This window comes from Amblyraja radiata, chromosome 26 (genome assembly GCF_010909765.2).
Source record: "Amblyraja radiata isolate CabotCenter1 chromosome 26, sAmbRad1.1.pri, whole genome shotgun sequence".
In the NCBI taxonomy this organism is placed as follows: Eukaryota; Metazoa; Chordata; class Chondrichthyes; order Rajiformes; family Rajidae; genus Amblyraja; species Amblyraja radiata.
The window spans coordinates 6,027,825-6,046,688 of record NC_045981.1 but is presented as its reverse complement, the minus strand read 5'-3'; the positions used below and the strand labels follow the sequence as shown (position 1 = coordinate 6,046,688).

General features: G+C 41.5%; 2 protein-coding genes across 4 annotated transcripts in view; both read right to left on the bottom strand.

Moving 5' to 3' along the window:
* Nucleotides 1–1,530: 1,530 nt before the first annotated feature.
* tmem220 (transmembrane protein 220) lies at nucleotides 1,531–10,252 on the bottom strand. Its single transcript, XM_033044084.1, has 6 exons — nucleotides 10,100–10,252; nucleotides 7,739–7,768; nucleotides 6,213–6,273; nucleotides 4,395–4,518; nucleotides 3,645–3,704; nucleotides 1,531–2,269 (listed from the first exon to the last, which is right to left on the bottom strand). The coding sequence occupies exons 1-6, from the start codon at nucleotides 10,223–10,225 to the stop codon at nucleotides 2,140–2,142; spliced, it is 531 nt and encodes a 176-aa protein (XP_032899975.1). The 5' UTR covers nucleotides 10,226–10,252; the 3' UTR covers nucleotides 1,531–2,139.
* A 3,759-nt stretch (nucleotides 10,253–14,011) lies between these two features.
* Nucleotides 14,012–18,864, bottom strand: part of map2k4 (mitogen-activated protein kinase kinase 4) — a 77,323-nt gene continuing 72,470 nt past the window's right edge. For 2 of the 3 annotated variants that reach the window (XM_033044081.1, XM_033044083.1), the window contains 2 exons: nucleotides 17,653–17,698; nucleotides 14,012–16,391 (listed from right to left, as the gene is read on the bottom strand). In XM_033044081.1, coding sequence (XP_032899972.1) covers nucleotides 16,278–16,391; nucleotides 17,653–17,698 — 160 coding nt within the window. In that variant the 3' untranslated portion in view covers nucleotides 14,012–16,277. The remainder of the gene's footprint in view (nucleotides 16,392–17,652; nucleotides 17,699–18,864) is intronic. The other variant, XM_033044082.1, reaches the window with a different exon arrangement.

Here is an 18,864-nt window from a genome sequence, read left to right as displayed (position 1 = left end):
GGGGAGAAGGCATGGGTTATTGATTGGGGATGATCAGCCATGATCACAATGAATGGCGGTGCTGGCTCGAAGGGCAGAATGGCCTCCTCCTGCACCTGTTTTCTGGTCTAAAAACATCGATCTTTAACATTAACTCCATTTCTCCTTCCAAAGACGCTGCCTCACCTACTGAGTGTAGAAGGTTCTTTTTAACAGCTAAAAATACTGAAGACTGTTACTAACAGTGTTAAGTGTCGATCCAAGCGATGGCTTGTTAATTTCTCTGGCTAAAAATGAGTCTCGACCCAAAACGTCACCCATTCCTTCTCACCAGGGCTGTTGCGTGGCCTATGAGTTACTCCAACTTTTTGTGCCTATCTTCTGTTTAAACCAGCATCTGGTCCCTTGTACAGGTTTCAATGGCTTGTCAGTTGCTATGGCCTCTGTGTTCTTAAAGAGACAGTCCATTATAATTGAAATCTGTTAAAGAGGCCCATAATAGCGAGGGTTTACTGTATTTACTAACCCAGTCGTAGTATATAAACTTCATATTTTGTGCAATTTGAATTAAACTTGAGACATACTCAAGTGTTGACATAAATTATGCCAAGTCAATCAGTATGGAACCAGCAAGGCTTTGTGAAGACAATGTGGTATCACCATATCAATGAGTTCCCTTTAACTCAAAGCAAGACTTGTTTCCCGACTGGAAAGTTTGTATTCTACTAAATTATTTTTCCTTTCACTCCATCATACAACACATAATCCTCCAACATTTTCACAATCTCTAACGGGATTCCACCACTAGCCACATCTTCCCATCTCCACCCCTTTCCGCAGAGACCGTTCCCTCAGCAACTCCTTGGTTAATTCAGGCCTTCCCATCCAAACCAACCCTTCCCCAGGTACCTTCCCCTGCAACCGCAGAAGATGCAACACCTGTCCCTATACTTCCACCCTCGACTCTGTCCAGGGACCCCAGCAGTCCTTTCAGGTGAGGCAGAGGTTCATTTGCACCTCCTCCAACCTCATCTACTGTATCCGTTGTTCCAGGTGCAGATTCCTTTATATCGGCGAGACCAAGCATAGACTGGGTGATTGTTTCGCTGAACACCTCCGCTCAGTCCACAGTGTCCACATGATCTCCCGGTTGCCAAACGCTTTAACTCCCCTTCCCATTCCATTCCCACACTAATCTTTCCATCCTGGTCCGCCTCAATTGTCAGAGTGAGGACAAAATGGATATTGGAGGAAAGCACCTCAAGTTTTGCTTTGGCAGCTTACAACCCAGCGGTATGGATATTGATTTCTCTAACTTGAAGTGACCCTTGCATCCCCTCTCTGTCCCTCCCCCACCCTAGTCGCTGTACGAGTTTCACTGTTGTCCTATCAAGTTTCATTTTATTACTCGTTATCACCTAGCCCAGAGGCAACAATGGATCGTTACTTTTTTGCTGATCTTCCATTCATCTGTTCTATCTCTCTCTCTATATCACAGTCTATATCTCTCGTCTCTCTTTCCCCTGACTCTCAGTCTGAAGAAAGGTCTCAACCCAAAACATCACATATTCCTTTTCATCTGAGATGCTGCCTGACCCACTGGGTTACTCCAGCATTTTGTGTCTATCTTTGGTTTAAACCAGCATCTGCAGCTCCTTCCTGCACATTCCAAGTATCAAGCTCTATCTCACTGGAAAATGATCTATCCCAATCCAAACTTGAGCCACATCCCATTCATACAATATCCTTTCCTTCATATCTAGCGCTTTTCAGGCATAATAGTGCTCAGAATTTCTGCATCATGATTGCAGTCAGACTCTCCATCCATAAACCAAGTTAATGCATTTGGTCCATAATACTCAGCTCATGTTTCAATTTAAATTAAATCTTCTACACCGAAACCGGGACTTCAATTTGCAATCTCTCTCAGATGTTAAAATGATACATTCATTATATATACAATCAACATAATTATTCAAAAATTATGTCATAAAAAATTATACAAAGACAGAAAATGTGTGTGAATCACAACTTTCTCACACAGCCACAGATTATCTGCAATAGCAGTTCTAAATGGCGAGTAACTTTAAATAGCTACTCTTATCAATTCATTTTAGGTCAAGGCCCTTCTCCGGGTCCCACTCTTCGCTTACATCCGGCTTAAATTGTGTTCTTACAGTGTTCTGGCCACGATGTTCGTAGCTCTTTATTGATGTAGTAATAGAACCAAGTAATGAATGGAAAAACAGTAATAAAAACGGCGGCAGAAATTCTAAAACCACTGAGATACCTGAAAAAAAAAAATTTAAATTAATAACTAATTGAGATTGTGCAATGGAATAGTACTACGAAAGGCTTAAAGTAGCATAACAGGCCCTTCAGCCCACCGGGTCCGCACCGACCAGCGATCCCCGTACACTAGTGCAATCCTACACACATGGGGGACAACTTACAATTTTACTGAATCCAATTTTAACAAAGACAAACTTGTACGTCTTTGGAGTGTGGGAGGAAACCAGAGCACCCCGAGAAAACCCACGCGGTCACAGGGAGAACGTACAAACTCCGTATAGACAGCACCCATTGTCAGGATTGAAACTGGGTCTCTGGCGCTGTAAGGCAGCAACTCTACCTCTGCGCCACCATGCATGCACTTCTTAAACTGCAGTATAGAAATAAATATTTAAGGTAAACAAAAATGCTGGAGAAACACAGCGGGTGAGGCAGCATCTATGGAGCGAAGGAAATAGTCGACGTTTTGGGTCGAGACCCTTCTTCATACTGATGTGAGGGTGGGGGAGGGGGGTGGCCGGGAAGAAGAAAGGAAGAGGTGTAGACAGTGGGCTGAGGGAGAGCTGGGAAGGGGAGGAGAAAGCAGGGACTACCTGAAATTGGAGAAGTCAATGTTCATACTGCTGGGGTGTAAACTGCCCAAGTGAAATGCCCCTGTCCCACTTGGGAAACCTGAACGGAAACCTCTGGAGACTGCGCCCCACCCAAGGTTTCCGTGCGGTTCCCGGAGGTTTTTGTCAGTCTCCCTAATGGTCAAAAGTGGTTTCCGCTTCTTCTATGTTCCGGCGATTATTTCAAAAAATTCAAAACCGGACGCGACTAAAAATAGGTTGCTGTTTTAAAAATCGGTCATTTTTTAGTCAAAGCTGGTTGCGATGCTAATTGAAGGTGGTTGCCGGAGGTTGCAGGTGGTTGCCGGAGGTTGCAGGCAGTGGAAGGTCTTACCTCTCTCGCTTTACAGTTTGCAACTCTTCAATCTATTTGCCTCATGACTTCTGCCCTTTCATCTGTGGCCTTTTCCAACCACCTGTCTATTAACCCCTCTTCCCCCCCCCCCCCCCCCCCTCATTTGCATCTACCTCTTATTGCCAGGCTTTGTCCTGCCCCTCCCCACATCCAGCTTTCTTCCCCGCCCACCACCACAATCAGTCTGAAGAAGTGTCCCAACCCTAAAAGTCGCCTATCCATGTTCTCCAGATATGCTGTCTGACCCGCTGAGTTACTCCAGCATTTTGTCTTTTTTTGTCAACCAATTCCTGTATCTAAAACATGTTCTTGCTGCGTTGCAGAAAGCAGATTTAAGCCTGAATTATTTGCAACATTGTTTTCATTAAATACCCAAGATAGTTTGAGAAATACTGTTCAATACTCACTTTCCTGAATTTCGGCATAACAGCATCCATATAATGATTATTACTAATCCTAAAAATTCCCTGCAAAACAAACAATGCAAGGTCAACTTCTTTAACTGCAATAAGTTTTTGTTTTTTTAACTATTCGTACTGTTTCATCAGGAACTGGATTGTTTTTTTTAATCGTTTTTCTTTTATGCGTGAAATGTTTAAGTTTTTATGTGCGATGCTCTGGTATTCCCTGGGAAACGTCTTCTCATTTTGCACTGTTGCTTTGCAAGATGACAATAAAGGTTGATAATGATAATGATAACTGATCTTATTTGTAATTATCTCAATACTGATTTAAAAACATAGGAAAGTCTCACAGATAGCCACTGGATCTTTCACATTAGCCTGGCCCTGGTAAGTGGTTCAGTATCTTGCCTGAAAGGCAACATCAGACAGTATGGCTCTGTCATCCTGCGTTGATAGCTTAAACTGGATTGAATGAGGTTTCAGGCCCATTCTGACCCAGAGGTTCAAGTCAAACAGAACCTACAGTCTACTTCATAAACTCACAGGTATGTTGACCAAAATTAGCCAGGGTGCAAGGCCTGGCAGCATCTAACTCCATCCAACTTCATGGATGGCGAATAATGAGTGGTACGAAACCACACAAACAGTGAAAAGTTAAAATATTAGCACAAAGTATGATTAATACAAAAAATAAAGAAAACGCGCAAGCTTTTAGCACAATTAAGAAACGCGTGCATCATTAAACCTGCATACCGGCCCTCCTCTTCATGAAAAATACTGCTCTTTGCATTTTGATGGAGGTACCAACCCCACAGTGTGGCCACCACGAAACACATGCAGATGTGCATCAATGACAGATGTTTCCAGATGAAGTTTTCTGAAAACAAAGGTTGAAAGTGTTCAAAAAGAGAGTAAAACCATTCTGACAAAAAACATCAAGCGACTCTGTTCCACAGGATTTTCTGAAACACTCAACTGGTTTATATATTTTACCCCATTTCTTACAGATGGTAAATGAATGTAACAATGGAGTGTATTTATAGTTATTCAGGATATTCAAAAACACTTCACCAACCCATCACTTCTGGATTACCACTGTAAAAAAGGAAAATGCAGATAAAAGGTTTGCTTAAAAGCCCCCAAACAATGGAATGAGATAAGCATCCAGACAGTCAATTTCCATGAAGTTAATGGAGTCAGCACTGTGGTCAGGGTTGTGGAATGCAGGTTGAAGCTACATCTTCTGGCCAAGATGTGAGTTTTTGAGACAAGGCAGTCAGTACGACCATGTACTTTCCCCATGCACTGAGACTCAGCAACCCTATTTCCTTGAGCTAAAAACAGTCAGTGCCCATTCAGTTATCAACTCAATGGCAATGATTGGAGGTGAAACTGTCCACCAAGAGGCTGTTACAACTCACTGTTTTTCGTTGTCTCTGTACTGTACACTGCACAATGTCAATAAAGATTGAATCTGAATCTGAATCTGAATAGAAAACATTTGGTATGAAATGACAACTCTTCCTCCTCAATAACCATCAGTACTGGAGCACCTCAGGCCTGTGTGCTCAGTGGTCTGTACTACACACTCTATACCCATGGCTGTGTAGCCAGACACTGTTCTAATTCCATCATTAAATTTGCCAATGACATTGCCGCTATTGGACTAATTATGGATAATGATGTGTCAGAGAAAAGGAGGGAGATCGATCATCTGATTAGGTGCCAGAATAACATGCTCTCAATATCAGTAAAACCAAGGAGCTGGTTGTTTACTTTAGAAGAGGATGGCAAGGCTTCACAAACCTGTCTTCATCGACAAGTTAGTGGTGGAGAGAGTCAACAGCTTCAAGTTCCTAATTTGCGGAAGAACATTCTTGCTATTGAGGGAGCGCAGCATAGGCACACCAGGTTAATTCCAGAGTCCAGAACCAGGGGTCACAGTTTATGAATAAGGGGTAGGCATAATAGTAGGACTGAGATGAGGAAAAACTTTTTCATCCAGAGAGTAGTGAATCTGTGAATTCTCTGCGCAGAAGGCAGTGGAGGCCAATTCACTGGATGTATTCAAGAGACAGTTAGATATAGCTCTTAGGGCCAACGGAATCAAGGGCTATGGGGAAAAAGCAAGAACATGGTACTGATTCTGGATGATTAGCCATGAAATTAGCCTACTCCTGCTTCTACTTTCTATGTTTCTTCCCAACAATCATCTGGCTAGTAAACACTATGAACTCCAACTAAACTCTGAAATATGAACTGCAGGGATTTTGATCTCTTTGTTTTGCACCATATTGGTTTTTGTGCATACTGTGTTTGCAAACCTGTTGCGAAAGAAGGAATTGCTTCATTTGACAATTAAACACTCTTGGGCTCTTGCCGCATCTTTTCTGGGTGACTGCCAAGGTACAAGGACACAAGGTACAAGCAAATGTTTCCTGCGAACGTGTCATACTGATCATCTTGCACCCTTTACTCACATCACATTATCATCCCCTATGAAAACATGGGTGACAAGGTCTGCCCTAATTGTACTAGTATAATTCAGTGCAATGACAATGTGCTTTGTACCTGTGACTGGTGGATTCAAGCCAACAAGGAAGGATAATGCAGCAGGAATTAAGTAAGCAACCTGCGAAAGGAAGGAGATCAATTAAAGGAGACGTACAAACTTAAGGACCAGAACCAGAAGTCGGCCATTCAAACGATTGTGGCTGAAATTTCACGTTCATAAGTTCCAGGAACAGAATTAGGCCATTCGGCCCATCAAGTCTACTCTACCATTCAATCGTGGCTGGTCTATCTTTTCCTCTCAACCCCATTCTCCTGCCTTCTACCCATAATCCCTGACACCCGTACAAATTTCCTGGACTAATCACTTGCACCCTGATCGTATTATATCAAAATATTCATCAATTTCTCTCTCGCAACTGAGTCTCCGTAGACCTTCCTAGTCTTGGATATTTGATCCCTAACTTTTAGAAAGTCATCCCTGATATTTGATGCCCCAGTCAGACGACTCATCATCTTCATGTGTGCCCAGTCAATTCTATATATTTCAATAACATCACCTCCAATTCTTCACAGCACAAAATATTATGGGCTTAGTGTTCCTATACAGCAAACCCATCATTCCAGATGCCAATCTTGTCAATCTTCATTGCACCCTCTCAAACACATTACATCCTTCCTTAGACAGGGATACCAGACCTTTTTGCACCATTCAAGATGTAGTCTCAGCAGGACCTTAAAGAGCGGAATGAGACATCTCTACTCTTCTACTCAATTCCCCTGGCACTTGCCAGGCTTGGATCTGTCCCCACCTCTCTTTTCCACGTTTCTTCCCCCACACTACAATCAGTCTAAAGAAGGGTTCTGACCTGAAGTATCGCCTGTCCGTTCGTTCACAGATGCTGTCTGACCCGCTGATTTCTTAATGCACTTCATGGTTTCCGCATGCAATTAAGGATTACTTCCTCATTGTTTGCTGTATCATCAGCAAACGTGGACATACCGCATGGAATTTCTTTAGTCAGAGGGTGGTGAATCTGTGGAATTCATTGCCACAGATGACCGTGGAGGCCAGGTCAATGGATATTTTTAAGGCGGAGATAGATAAGATTCTTGATTAGTACAGGTGTCAGGGAGAAGGGAGAAGGCAGGAGAATGGGGTTGAGGGGGAGAGTTAGATCAGCCATAATTGAATGTTGTAGACTTGTTGGGCCGAATGGCCTAATTCTCCTCCTATCATTCATGAAATCACATCAAAATCACAGATACGGATTGTGACTAGTTGGATTGCTACCACCAATCTCAGCAGGACCACATTATTCAGTCTTCCAACACAATAATGAACAGAGTTTATTCCTACTATGTTTTCTCTGCCAATGAACCAATTTGCAATGCATGCCAATATATTATCCATAATACCATGCACTTTAATTTTATTCAATAAGATATTGAATAATTCATTATCCCAAGGTCTTCTAAAAGTCTATTTGTGTTATAAAAAAAATGCGTTTGCACAAATTTTGACAATTCAGTTAAATGTTCTAAAATTGGTTTGGGGAATGTATTCTGTGTTAAAACATACTTACAATCCAAATTCCTGCATCTGGATCATTAACCTGTGGACAATTAAAACAAAATCAGAATTGGTTTGCTGATCAAGCAACTTCATTTCTTCATAGAATATCAAGTGAAGAGATGTCAGTGGCATTTACATTGATGGTGAGTTCTTCAGAAAACCTGTTGATATTTCCTTTCACAGGCAACACCAAGGAGCCTTACTATTTGGATGGTTGCATGAGTGTGGCTTAAACTGAGAAATGTATCACTTTCCAAAATTTCTGCTGACTGCAGACTTTCTATATGCATAAGATTATATAATTTTGAACAATCAAGGATGTAGATCAGACACAATGGGAGTCAATAAAGTGCACTCTTCTCCTCAGTTTAGAATCCCTATTACATGCAAGGAACCAGTTTGCTGGTATCATTGGTATTACCGGTCAAACTGCTGCATTAATGCTGCCTTCAGGAATTTTACAGAACTTCTAGATGCCTGTTCCCCTCAAAGAGGATGATAAGGACAAGTACCTTATCATCCTGGTCTGAAACGGTCACTCTTTTATCGGGTGGAAATCCCCCACCTTTCAAAACAGGGGGTAGAACGTATCCCCCCTGTCCCCCCCCCGGGATTTCCGCCCCTGATTCCTGGGGCAAGCTAGCTGAGTTGGGCGGTACAGTCAGTCCCAGGGCAGGCGAGCTGACCTGGGCGCGCAGGCGACCCGGGAACTGCAGGTCCTTTGGCCCACCGTGTCCGCGCCAACCAGCAATCATCCCGCAGACGAGCACCATCCGACACACTAGGGACAATTTACAATTTACCGAAGCACTTAACCTACAAACCTGCACGTCTTTGGATTGTGGGGCAGGCGAGCCTGCCTGGGAATGACTGTAGCGCCCAGATCACAAAACATGGGAGGGGGGATTGTTCCCCACCTTTAAAACATGGGGGGGGACACAGGTTCTTCTACGTCCACCAGTATGGACCCACCAGGCACCCCTCTGCCAGGGGTCATTTGAGGCCGGCCCTGATCTTTTCTCGACTCCAGCTCTTCAACAACGCTACCCCCCCCCCCCCTAATTTCAGTCTGTAAAACTGTCCCTAGTGTGTACGGGGATCGCTGATCAGCGCAGACATGGTGGGCCGTATGGCCTGTTTCTGCGCTGTATCTAAACTATCAGCTTCTTAAACCCACCCGCAAATCTCTAACTCTATCTCAGCATTAGAACACTACGTACCACCTCTTGCACTATCATGGACTTATCTTTCTAATTGAGTGGTGTATTAACGTCTTGTTTTTGCATTAGTCTTGTACTACTGATGTATTCACATGTTGTCCACATTGATGTGATGGTGCTACAAGCAAGGGTTTCATTGTATCTCTGCCTTACCACACTTGTACATGATGATTGACTTGATAGGGACAGGCTTGGCCTTGGGAGAGCCTTGAACATAAGAATTACAGGCAGTCAGAGTAAGAGTCAAGTCAGGAAATTAAGGGAAGGATATTGAAATGAGACGTGGCACAAGTTTGGATTGGGACAGATTATTTTCCGGTGAGACAGAGCTTGATTCTTGGGTTGTACAGGAAGGAACTGCAGATGCTGGTTTAAACCAAAGATAGACACAAAAAGCTGGAGTAACTCAGCAGGTCAGACAGCATCTCTGGAGAAAAGGAATAGGTGATGCTTCGGGTTGAGGCTTGGGTGGGAGACAGATAGAGATGGGAGCAGGGCTTACTTGAAGTTAGAGAAATCAACATTCATACCGCTGGGTTGTAAACTGCCTGGAATACTGGAATGAATCTTGGAATGGTGGCATGACGATGGGCTACTTTAAAGTGAAAGCTCGCAAACCGGCGGGGAAATGGACACTGGATTAGTGTTCAGTAGGCAATGTGTGTGATAACTGCCCTGGACTCCACACAACTCACTCGGACAGTGTCGTGCCACTCTGGCGCCTCGCACTCAGGGCTTCCACAAGTACACAACTGGCCATTTATTTCACTGAAAATAAGCAAGTTCTCTAAGCATGTATTAAAAAGGGAATGTTAACTTCATATTTCCAGCACTTCAATGTTAAATCCTGTGTGCAACTGCGGCTACTTTGCAACATACTGTGCTTATACATCTAAAAAAACAAACTCAGCGGGTGAGGCTACAATTCCACGTCTCCACTGGGACCATAGATCTGTTCACAGTGTTGAGACAAACCTCTGGCAGTTGCCAATTGCTCAAACAGAGAGCTCTCTCTCACACACACACACTGCTGTTACCCAGACTGATGAGCACACGAGTCCCATTAGTCTGAAACTTCATGCCGTGTACACATAACCAGGCTGGACTTTAGCCTGTATGTAGCCTGTGTGTGCGGTGAACAGGAAACTTACCTGCACGTAGGCGGCAAGCGCGAAAAAGAAAGCCATGCAGAGGTTGCAAACTCTCCAGCACGAAGGAGAGGAGAGGAGATGCAGAGGTTTGGCCCAGACTGTACGTCCATCTCCCTTCCGCTCCATCGCAGTGTTTACCGTCGCTGACGTGTTGGCGAGGCCGCCCCTTACGCTTGACGTGCCCCTGCGGGGAGATGGACTTTGCTGCGGTTCCATCGCATTAAAATGTAACCTTAATACTAAAATGTGCTGCACTCAGATAAGTGCAGTTTGGATGAAAGTCCTGAGCTTTCACAATAGTAATAAATCCAGGAAACAGTCAAATAATATCAGTATAACAAAATATGCAAGAACTTCAGGCAAACTTTACCTTGACATGACATTACTGGTACTAAGAGGAACTTTAACATTCAGACATCTTGCCAATGGCAACTCGTCGCTTAAACGAGGTTGAGCAAAATCATTCGGGATGAAACAATTTTTATTTCTACCTCGTATTTAAAAAAATGTATCTTGTTTCTTGCTCCATGAAGATTGTTTAATGTTGATCACTGGCCTATTGATAACATTGTGTATGTAAAGCAGAAATGGGGGAAAGGCAACACTAGAACATCCCGACTAAGTCAGTGGTCAAGCTGGGGAAAGGACAAGCTGCACTAGTCGAGACAACCTGGAGCTCAGGTGAAGTCAAGCTGATTTTCCGAACGCATCATTGAGATGGGCCAGCACTTGAGCTGGATGTGAATCACCTCCATCCTCCACGTGAACTGATCCCAGGTAAAGTGGTGGCAGCAATATTCTCTTTTTTTGTATTTCTTTTTTATTTTTTAATTTATTATTTTTATTAGAAGCAATTGTACAGGATAAAACATTCGGCATCTAAAATTATCCGATTATTGTGCAGCTTCAATTTAAGAATACAGGCTGGGCAGCCATACCCAACTGGACGGAACCCCCTATTCTATTAACTCTCTCCATTATTAGCCAGTTTACCTGTTGGCATGTATCATCCATCCAATAATTACATTTTTAATATTCGTTGTCCAGTAATAGTAAAAAAAAAAAGTTGGGAGAGCCAGTCTGCCGATTTCTTTGGGTTTACATAAATGTCGTTTATGAATTCTGTGAGTTTTGTAATCCCAAATAATGTTTGTGATCACAGAATCGAGTTAAAAAAAAAAATTTTAGGGAGAAAAATCGGTATTGATTGAAAGAGGATCAGGATTTGTGGAAGGAAGATCATCTTTATGGCATTTATTCTACCTATAAGGGAGATCGGGAGCGTTTTCCAAAATTGAATAAGGGCATTTAGTTTGGTAATTAATGGTGGAAAATTTGCTTGAAATAAAGAAGGGTATTTTACAAGAAACCTGTGAAGCCACATGTCCCAAACATTATGGTGCCCTGAAATGGGGGGACAGTGTTTAAACATAGCTGCAATTTCTACATGGTGAAACCAATATGTAGAGAAATGGCCTTTAATAAAATCTGATAATGTGCTCTTTAACCACATGTGACTTTTTCTTTTACAAATGTCAAATTGTGGAGTACCGAGGCCAATAAATAAATGATGGGTCTTTGTCCCCAAAATTATGGAGGGCACTGTACCTGTCAAAATGCAATTTAAGTGTTGTTAAGAGTCTCTTAAGAGTAAACTACCACCTCAAGCTGCTTGTTCTATATACCTACCATCCTCCATGGGGGAAAAAACAAACTGCCCCTCGGGTTCTGAATAAATCTTTCCCCTCAGCTTAAAGCTATGTTCTCTAGTTCTTGGGAAAAGGACTGCATTCACCATATATATCCCTCTCATTATCATACACCTCTATTAGATAACCCCTCAACCTCCTACACTCCAAGCAATAAAGTCCTAGCCTGCCAAGCCTCTCCCTGTAGCTCAGGCCCTCAAGTCCTGGCAACTTCCTCATAAATCTTCACTGCACCCGTTCCAGCTTAACATCGTTCTTATAACGAGGTGACCAAAACAACACAATACTCCAAATGCGGCCTTACCAACGTATGGCCGCTTCCAGGCCATACCTACCGCCCCCAACCCTTACCTGCACTCCGACTGCCTCAATACTCAATACCCTGACTGACGAAGGGAATGTATCAAAAGCCTTCTTGACTTCATTTACCTGTGAACCCACTTTCAAGGATAAGCACCTGCATTCCTGGATCCCTCTGCTCTACAACACTCCCAAGCCCCTGCTTTTCACCATGGTCTTGCCCTGGTTTGACTTCCCAAAATGCAACACCTCACACTTATCTGCTTTAAACTTAATTGACCTTTCCTCAACCCACTTGCTCAACTGATCAAGATCATGTTGTAATTTTTGATAACCATCTTTGCTATCTATACCACCTACATTAGTGCTATTTACAAATGTACTAATCAGAGGCATACAAAATGGAGTAAATCAGCGGGACAGGCAGCATCTGTGGAGAGAAGGAATGGATGACGTTTCAGGGCGAGACCCTTCTTCAGACTGAGAGTCATCATGCCTTCTCCATTCTCATCCAAATCATTGATATAAACCACAAACAGCAATGGGCTTGGCATCAATCCCTGAGGCACACCACTACTCCAGTCCAAAAAGCAAATGGAAATTTTCAGCATTCAAATTTTATTTCAGACTTCCACCATATTTTTTTGTTTTGATAGTTTAGAATCATGTTTGTGATCTGAACAGTGGCATTCAGCAAAACTAATGCCAGGAGTGTACTGTGCAAGTGAATTGATGCTTCATGCAGATCAATATGTTGAGTCTAGAATAGCGGTGAGGCATTATCCTACCAGCAGTATTTGGTTATCTAGCAACTTTCACTGCCAGGCCTGGAAGCCACACCACCCAGCCGTTCTGTTGAAGCTAGCCCTGACCCACTCTGGTCCCTAGTCATTTCCAGGCAGCAAGCAGACTTCACCCGAAGCCCGCAATCCATCCCTACTAGGCTGGGCTGCCGACACCACCTTAGGCCCACACCGTATCCTTGGCCGCTCCCAGGCCGGGCTGTCGACTCCTTCCCCGGCTCACACAGCCGGCCCGGCCACTTGCAGGCCAGATCTACTGCCAATACCAACGGTGCACAGCTTCCTCGGCCGCTTCCAGGCCATACCTACCGCCCCCAACCCTTACCTGCACTCCGACTGCCTGTGGGCAGCGAGTTATGACTCCACTGACTCTCGCCTCAACTCACCTGGATTCCAGACCCAGCTCCAGACTGAGAGTCTGATCAAAGGTCTCGATCCAAAACCTCACCTATCCCTGTTCTACAAAGATGTGGCATGAACTTCCGAGTTACTTAAGCACTTAGTGTACTGTTGTGTATTGTGTATCTCTGCAGTTCTGTGTTTCTACCACACTATACAATGATACTCTCTTACTCTGTAATCCCTTACTTGGTAATAGTGGACAAATCGGCAATAACGGGCGTCATTCCGTCATTCCATCCACCCCCACCACCACCCCACCCAGCATGGTCCGTTATAATGAGGGTTTACTGTTTTACAACTTTCTTCTTGCATGGGTAAGTACTATGGAAACAATCCATAATATTCTAACAGTCAAAACACCAATGTCGGATTTACAAGCGTCTAATTAAAAAAAAAATGGCCAATTGAATCAGAATCTGCATAAAGCTGAACATCGGTTATTTGAAAAGGCAATTTTACATTAAGGTTGGAAGGTTTCAAATATATTCGCCACTATGGGATATATTGGTGAAAAACAGACGTGTTAAAGCACAGCAACGTTTCTTTCTCATGTGGGTGATTGGTGTTGTTATACAATTCAACCCAAATATGAACCCAATGATCAGGCTGACTGCAAATTTGTTGATACATCTCAAATTATGGTAATTATTAAAAGATCAGATTGATATGTTGTCCTAAAAACACATCAAGTTGTACACTTTTTCCAGTATTTCAATTTGGAGTTTATTTTTGCAATTGTGTTTCAGACCTTACAAAACAAGAACAAGGTCACAGTCACGTTCTAGTTTTATTACAACTGACCTGCAGGCAAGAGTATAGAACTATTATATGAATATTTAAGATTCCATTTATAATGTTTTAAATATAGGAAGAAGTCAAACCAGTATACAGGATAAGAAATATCCATGAGCTCTGTAAAATAATGCTATGGTGATATTACTCGGCGAGCTCTATTTTCACAGACAAGTAAGGCGATATCCCTGCACATCAGCTTTGATATTTTTTATACATTTTCTATGATACAGGAAAGAAAAATTAACCAAAGTTCACAATGTACAGTTCTTATTCTATTTTCACAGTTTGTGACCATTTTACACCTTTTTAAAGATACACTGTAATATATTCCTCACCCATAATAGATTATAATCTAAGATTAATATACGTATAAACGGCCAATTTTACAGGCATTCCACTCGAGAAGTTTGAAGAAGTCTCTTGACTTTATCAAGTTCATTTCTCCACCAGTAGAATTCAACACAATGATCTGTGATGGGTTTGGGAAAGAGGAAGCATGTCTTACGTTGTGAAAGCAGGATAGAGGAACACAAATTTTGCATATTTAAAAAAAAACTTCAGTGACATTTTGATGTACAAAGGAGATATATTGGATTTACTTGTCCATTACAAAAACTATCACCTGCTCCCCAAAAAAAAACTACCGTTCTTTCCACAGATGTTGGTATGAAAAATAGAATCTCACAAAGAATCCTTGTTTGTGCAGCACACAAATCCTGATATGCAGCTAAAATTCCTATCATGATCTGAAGCAATTCTTCCTGATTTGAAGCACCTGTGGAGATGGGCAATCACTGTGGTGTTAAACTAAATGGAAGACATTGCACCCAACATCCAAACTGTTCCATCTGTTTCTCTTATCCCTAAACTGTTTTGCTTCAGCAGACAAGTACAACCAATAATTAAACAAATAGTCAAATGGTGTCGATACACCACTGATAAACCTGGAAAGCTTTTGGTTTCTCCAGGTTTTCAGCAGTCACGGGTATACATTTACTTTTGCATAAATAATTCCTGGTATAAAAGAGCACATTGAGCCACAGTATGAGCTGTCGGTGGGCAACATTTAAGTACATCACTGCCAGGTGCTCACTGCATAATCCATATATAGCCTGCTTTTGTCTAAAATCCTAAGACATCAATGTGTACATTTACAGACTGATAAACAGGAAAACATTTGTTGCTTCAACACAAGCTTAATTTTCCCCCAACATGCTTTATTCAAAGCATGCTGCTCAAAGTTACACCGAGCCCAGTATCTTTAATCTAGATTTTAATAGTCAATTTATCTCAGATTAGTTGTCCAATTTTCCCAATGGTTAAAGATAATATATAGTGAATATCATTAAACTTATACAAAAGTTCAACTTTAAGGGAATATCTCCTTTTTTTTTTGCATCAAACCTTTCCTGTATCAAATTTGTTTTCATTACAAACCTCAGTCCACACTTTTTTTTGGTGAAAGACATGCTGTTCAATTTTGCGCTTATTTAAAAAAAATCATTTCAACTTTATTAACAGTAAAATACAGATGATTTCATTCCTCCATGATATACACTAACTATAAAGCAACAGAATTAAAATCAGTAAATCTATTGCACTTTGTTGAGCAAAATTCAAAGTTGCTTGACTGCACTGGAATATTGTTCGAAGTATCCTGTTCACGTGGAGCTTTTCTTTCATTGAAGACAAAGCAGATATCTAGGCGGCCTTGAAGGTGCTACCTAAAATATTTTATGCAATGGAGGGAAAAACTAGTCCAAGACAGTCTCTCCAGAATTGTACTGTGCCTGACTTGCGAAGCATTTCCAGTATTTTCTGTTCTGAGACTGGTACTCAGTGGACTCCTGCTTCGATCATCTCCTCCCAGCACTGGGTGCACAGTATTCCAGCAATATTTAGATTTAAATGAAATCAACGGCACCTCCAATGTTTATCCCAAAAAGGCAATAAATATTTCAGGTCCAGTAACATTCTTGTGATGACTTGGGTACAATGAGAAGGATGCTTCGAATGGACATTGCGGGCAGACACAAGGAAAATGGAACACCAATTTTTATTGCACTGTTTGAGCAAGTTAAAAATAGAAACACTGCAATGTGTCATAAAACAAATCTTTACACCTTGATTTCTCTAAGCCAATTTAAGGCCATCTTTTCAGCAGCAAAATTAATCGACGTACATTGGGGAAACGGGAGTTGGGGGCATTTGATCCAAGATTTTGCCAACATAACTTGCAACGTCCACCCTGCGCTCTTCGTACATCGAGATGAAAGAATGTTTCTGAAATGACAACAGCAGGATGGTTTGGATACAGAAATAACATTTCTCCTGAAGTATATCCATTTCTTATTTGATTTCTCAGCAAACTTACTTTATTACGATGTTAGTTTGTAAAAAAAAAAAAGACCAATCGGAAGCTCCTTGTAAAACATCACCATCAAGTATCTAACATCAACTTTATCGAGCCATCGTACCGCAGTTTTACTTTGATGGTCATTTATCTTTGCTTTCTTTGCACATTGCTTTCTAAACAAACCTGAGCAACATGTCATGCAATTTTCCCAGATTTGATCATATAAATCCCTTCTTTGCTACACACTATTAAAATTTCAGTCCATGACAATGAATTCCTTTCCTCCATATGGGAGACATTGTCTGAATACTGATCCCGAGGACTAATGTGCAGGATCAATATTAGAATAATTTATACTATACTCTGCCATTAAAAAAGGCCACAAATAAGTAATCTGTTTCTGTTCTTTAATCTTGTATCCACTCATTTAACCCAACTGGTTTCAGTTTTACAGTGCCCTCCATAACATTTGTGATAAAGACCCATCATTTATTTATTTGCCTCTGTACTCCACAATATGAGATTTGTAATAGTAAAAATCACATGTGGTTAAAGTGCACTATGTAACTGTACACACTGTAATTTCTACATGGTGAAACCAAAATGTACAAGGCTTTTATTAAAATCTGACTGCATTTTAACCACATGCAAATTTTTTCTATTACAAATCTCAAATTGTGGAGTACAGAGGCAAATGTGTCTTTGTCCCAAACATTATGGACGGCACTGTCGCTTCTTTACACTTGCTCCTTGAAGTACACCAACATTTTGAAGTAACTCTCAATCTCTTTAAATCCTTTCAATGCCTTGCTCCTCCGTCCATTTAATACCTCTACACTAGTTGTTTATGCATCTTTACTTGCTGCCCCTCTTTTGGTGGCTTTGCTCTTGACCACCCAACATCTAAATTCAGGACATGTTTTCATGGTCTCTTTCCTTCTCTAAGATGCTGCTCAAATATTTCCTCAGACCAAGAGCTTAGTTTTAACTGTTTTAAAATCTCTTGAGCAATGTTAATTGATGTCCCTGTGAAATGTTGATGGACAAACACTGATGGAGATGCTTGTGCTTTGCTGTTATTCGTGGAGTTCATTGACCATTTTGAAAATAAATGCGAACAAATGCTATGTACAGTTAAAACAAACAAAAATGTACGATAAAAGTTCAGTATGTTACTTCGTTACTTACCAGAAGCTCTTTATACTTTGGCCTTTTGGACTCATCCTTTGTAAGGCTGAAAGAAATACAAACCATTAGATATTCAGAGGGGTGGTGTGAACTTAATTTCAAATGGAGGTTTTGTAACAGAGTTTTGACTGAATTCGATAGTTTGTCCTCTCTCACTCAAAACTAACTTCCCTTCTGAAGATAACAACTCCATATATCAGGATTAATAAGCCAACATTGTTATAGAAGCTTGCCAAGTAAACTGGCTTCAATTGTGATGGCCCAGAATATGTTAGCAGGTTATTCAGGAACAAAGTGGCTTCTTTGGCAACACCACCAGTGTTTAAGATGGAACTGCAGATGCTGGAAAATCGAAGGTAGACAAAAATGCTGGAGAAACTCAGCGGGTGCAGCAGCATCTATGGAGCGAAGGAAATAGGCAACGTTTAATATTCCGCTTGGGCAGTCTGCACCCTAGTGGCATATACATTGAATTCTCCCATTTCCGGTAGCCCTTGCTGTCTCCTCCCCTTCTCAGCTCTCCCTCAGCCCTCGGGCTCCTCCTCTTCCTTTTTCCTTTCTTCTCCCCGCCCCCCCCCCTTAAAGGCTTGAAGGGCTGAATGGCCTACTCCTGCACCTATTGTCTAGTATCAAAAAAATTGTAGCAAAAACCATCTTATTGGTTTGAACTTTAACTCTTCTCCATGAAGACGAGATTTGAAATAGGTCCAAAAACACACACACAATTAAGAGTATAGAAACAAATGGGTTTCCAAGGATATAAATTTTACATTAAATATAGTTGGTCAGTGATGTTTAATAAGAACAGTGTTTGAAAATGCAGATTTAGAAAAGTACCATTCAGTTCCAAAACAGTTATTTATTTTAAACAACAAGACCCGAGCAGATTTAGGAAATTATTAAATTATATTCCACAGTGACAAGTAATTTATCAAATGTCCTATTGAAACGCTTCTATTGACAGTGCATGCACACATTTATTGGATGGATTAAGATGAACCCCTAGGTATTGACTGGAAAGTAATGAACTAGAGTAGATATTGTGTGATTTCAATTTATTTTAATTCTCAGGAGAAACAAAGAACTTCAAATGCTGATTTACAAAAAAAGACAGTGCTGGAGTAACTCGGTGGGTCAGGCAGCATCTCCTGAGAACATGAACAGGCTGTTTCCGATCTGGCCTAAACGTTGCCTATTCATGTTCTCCAGACG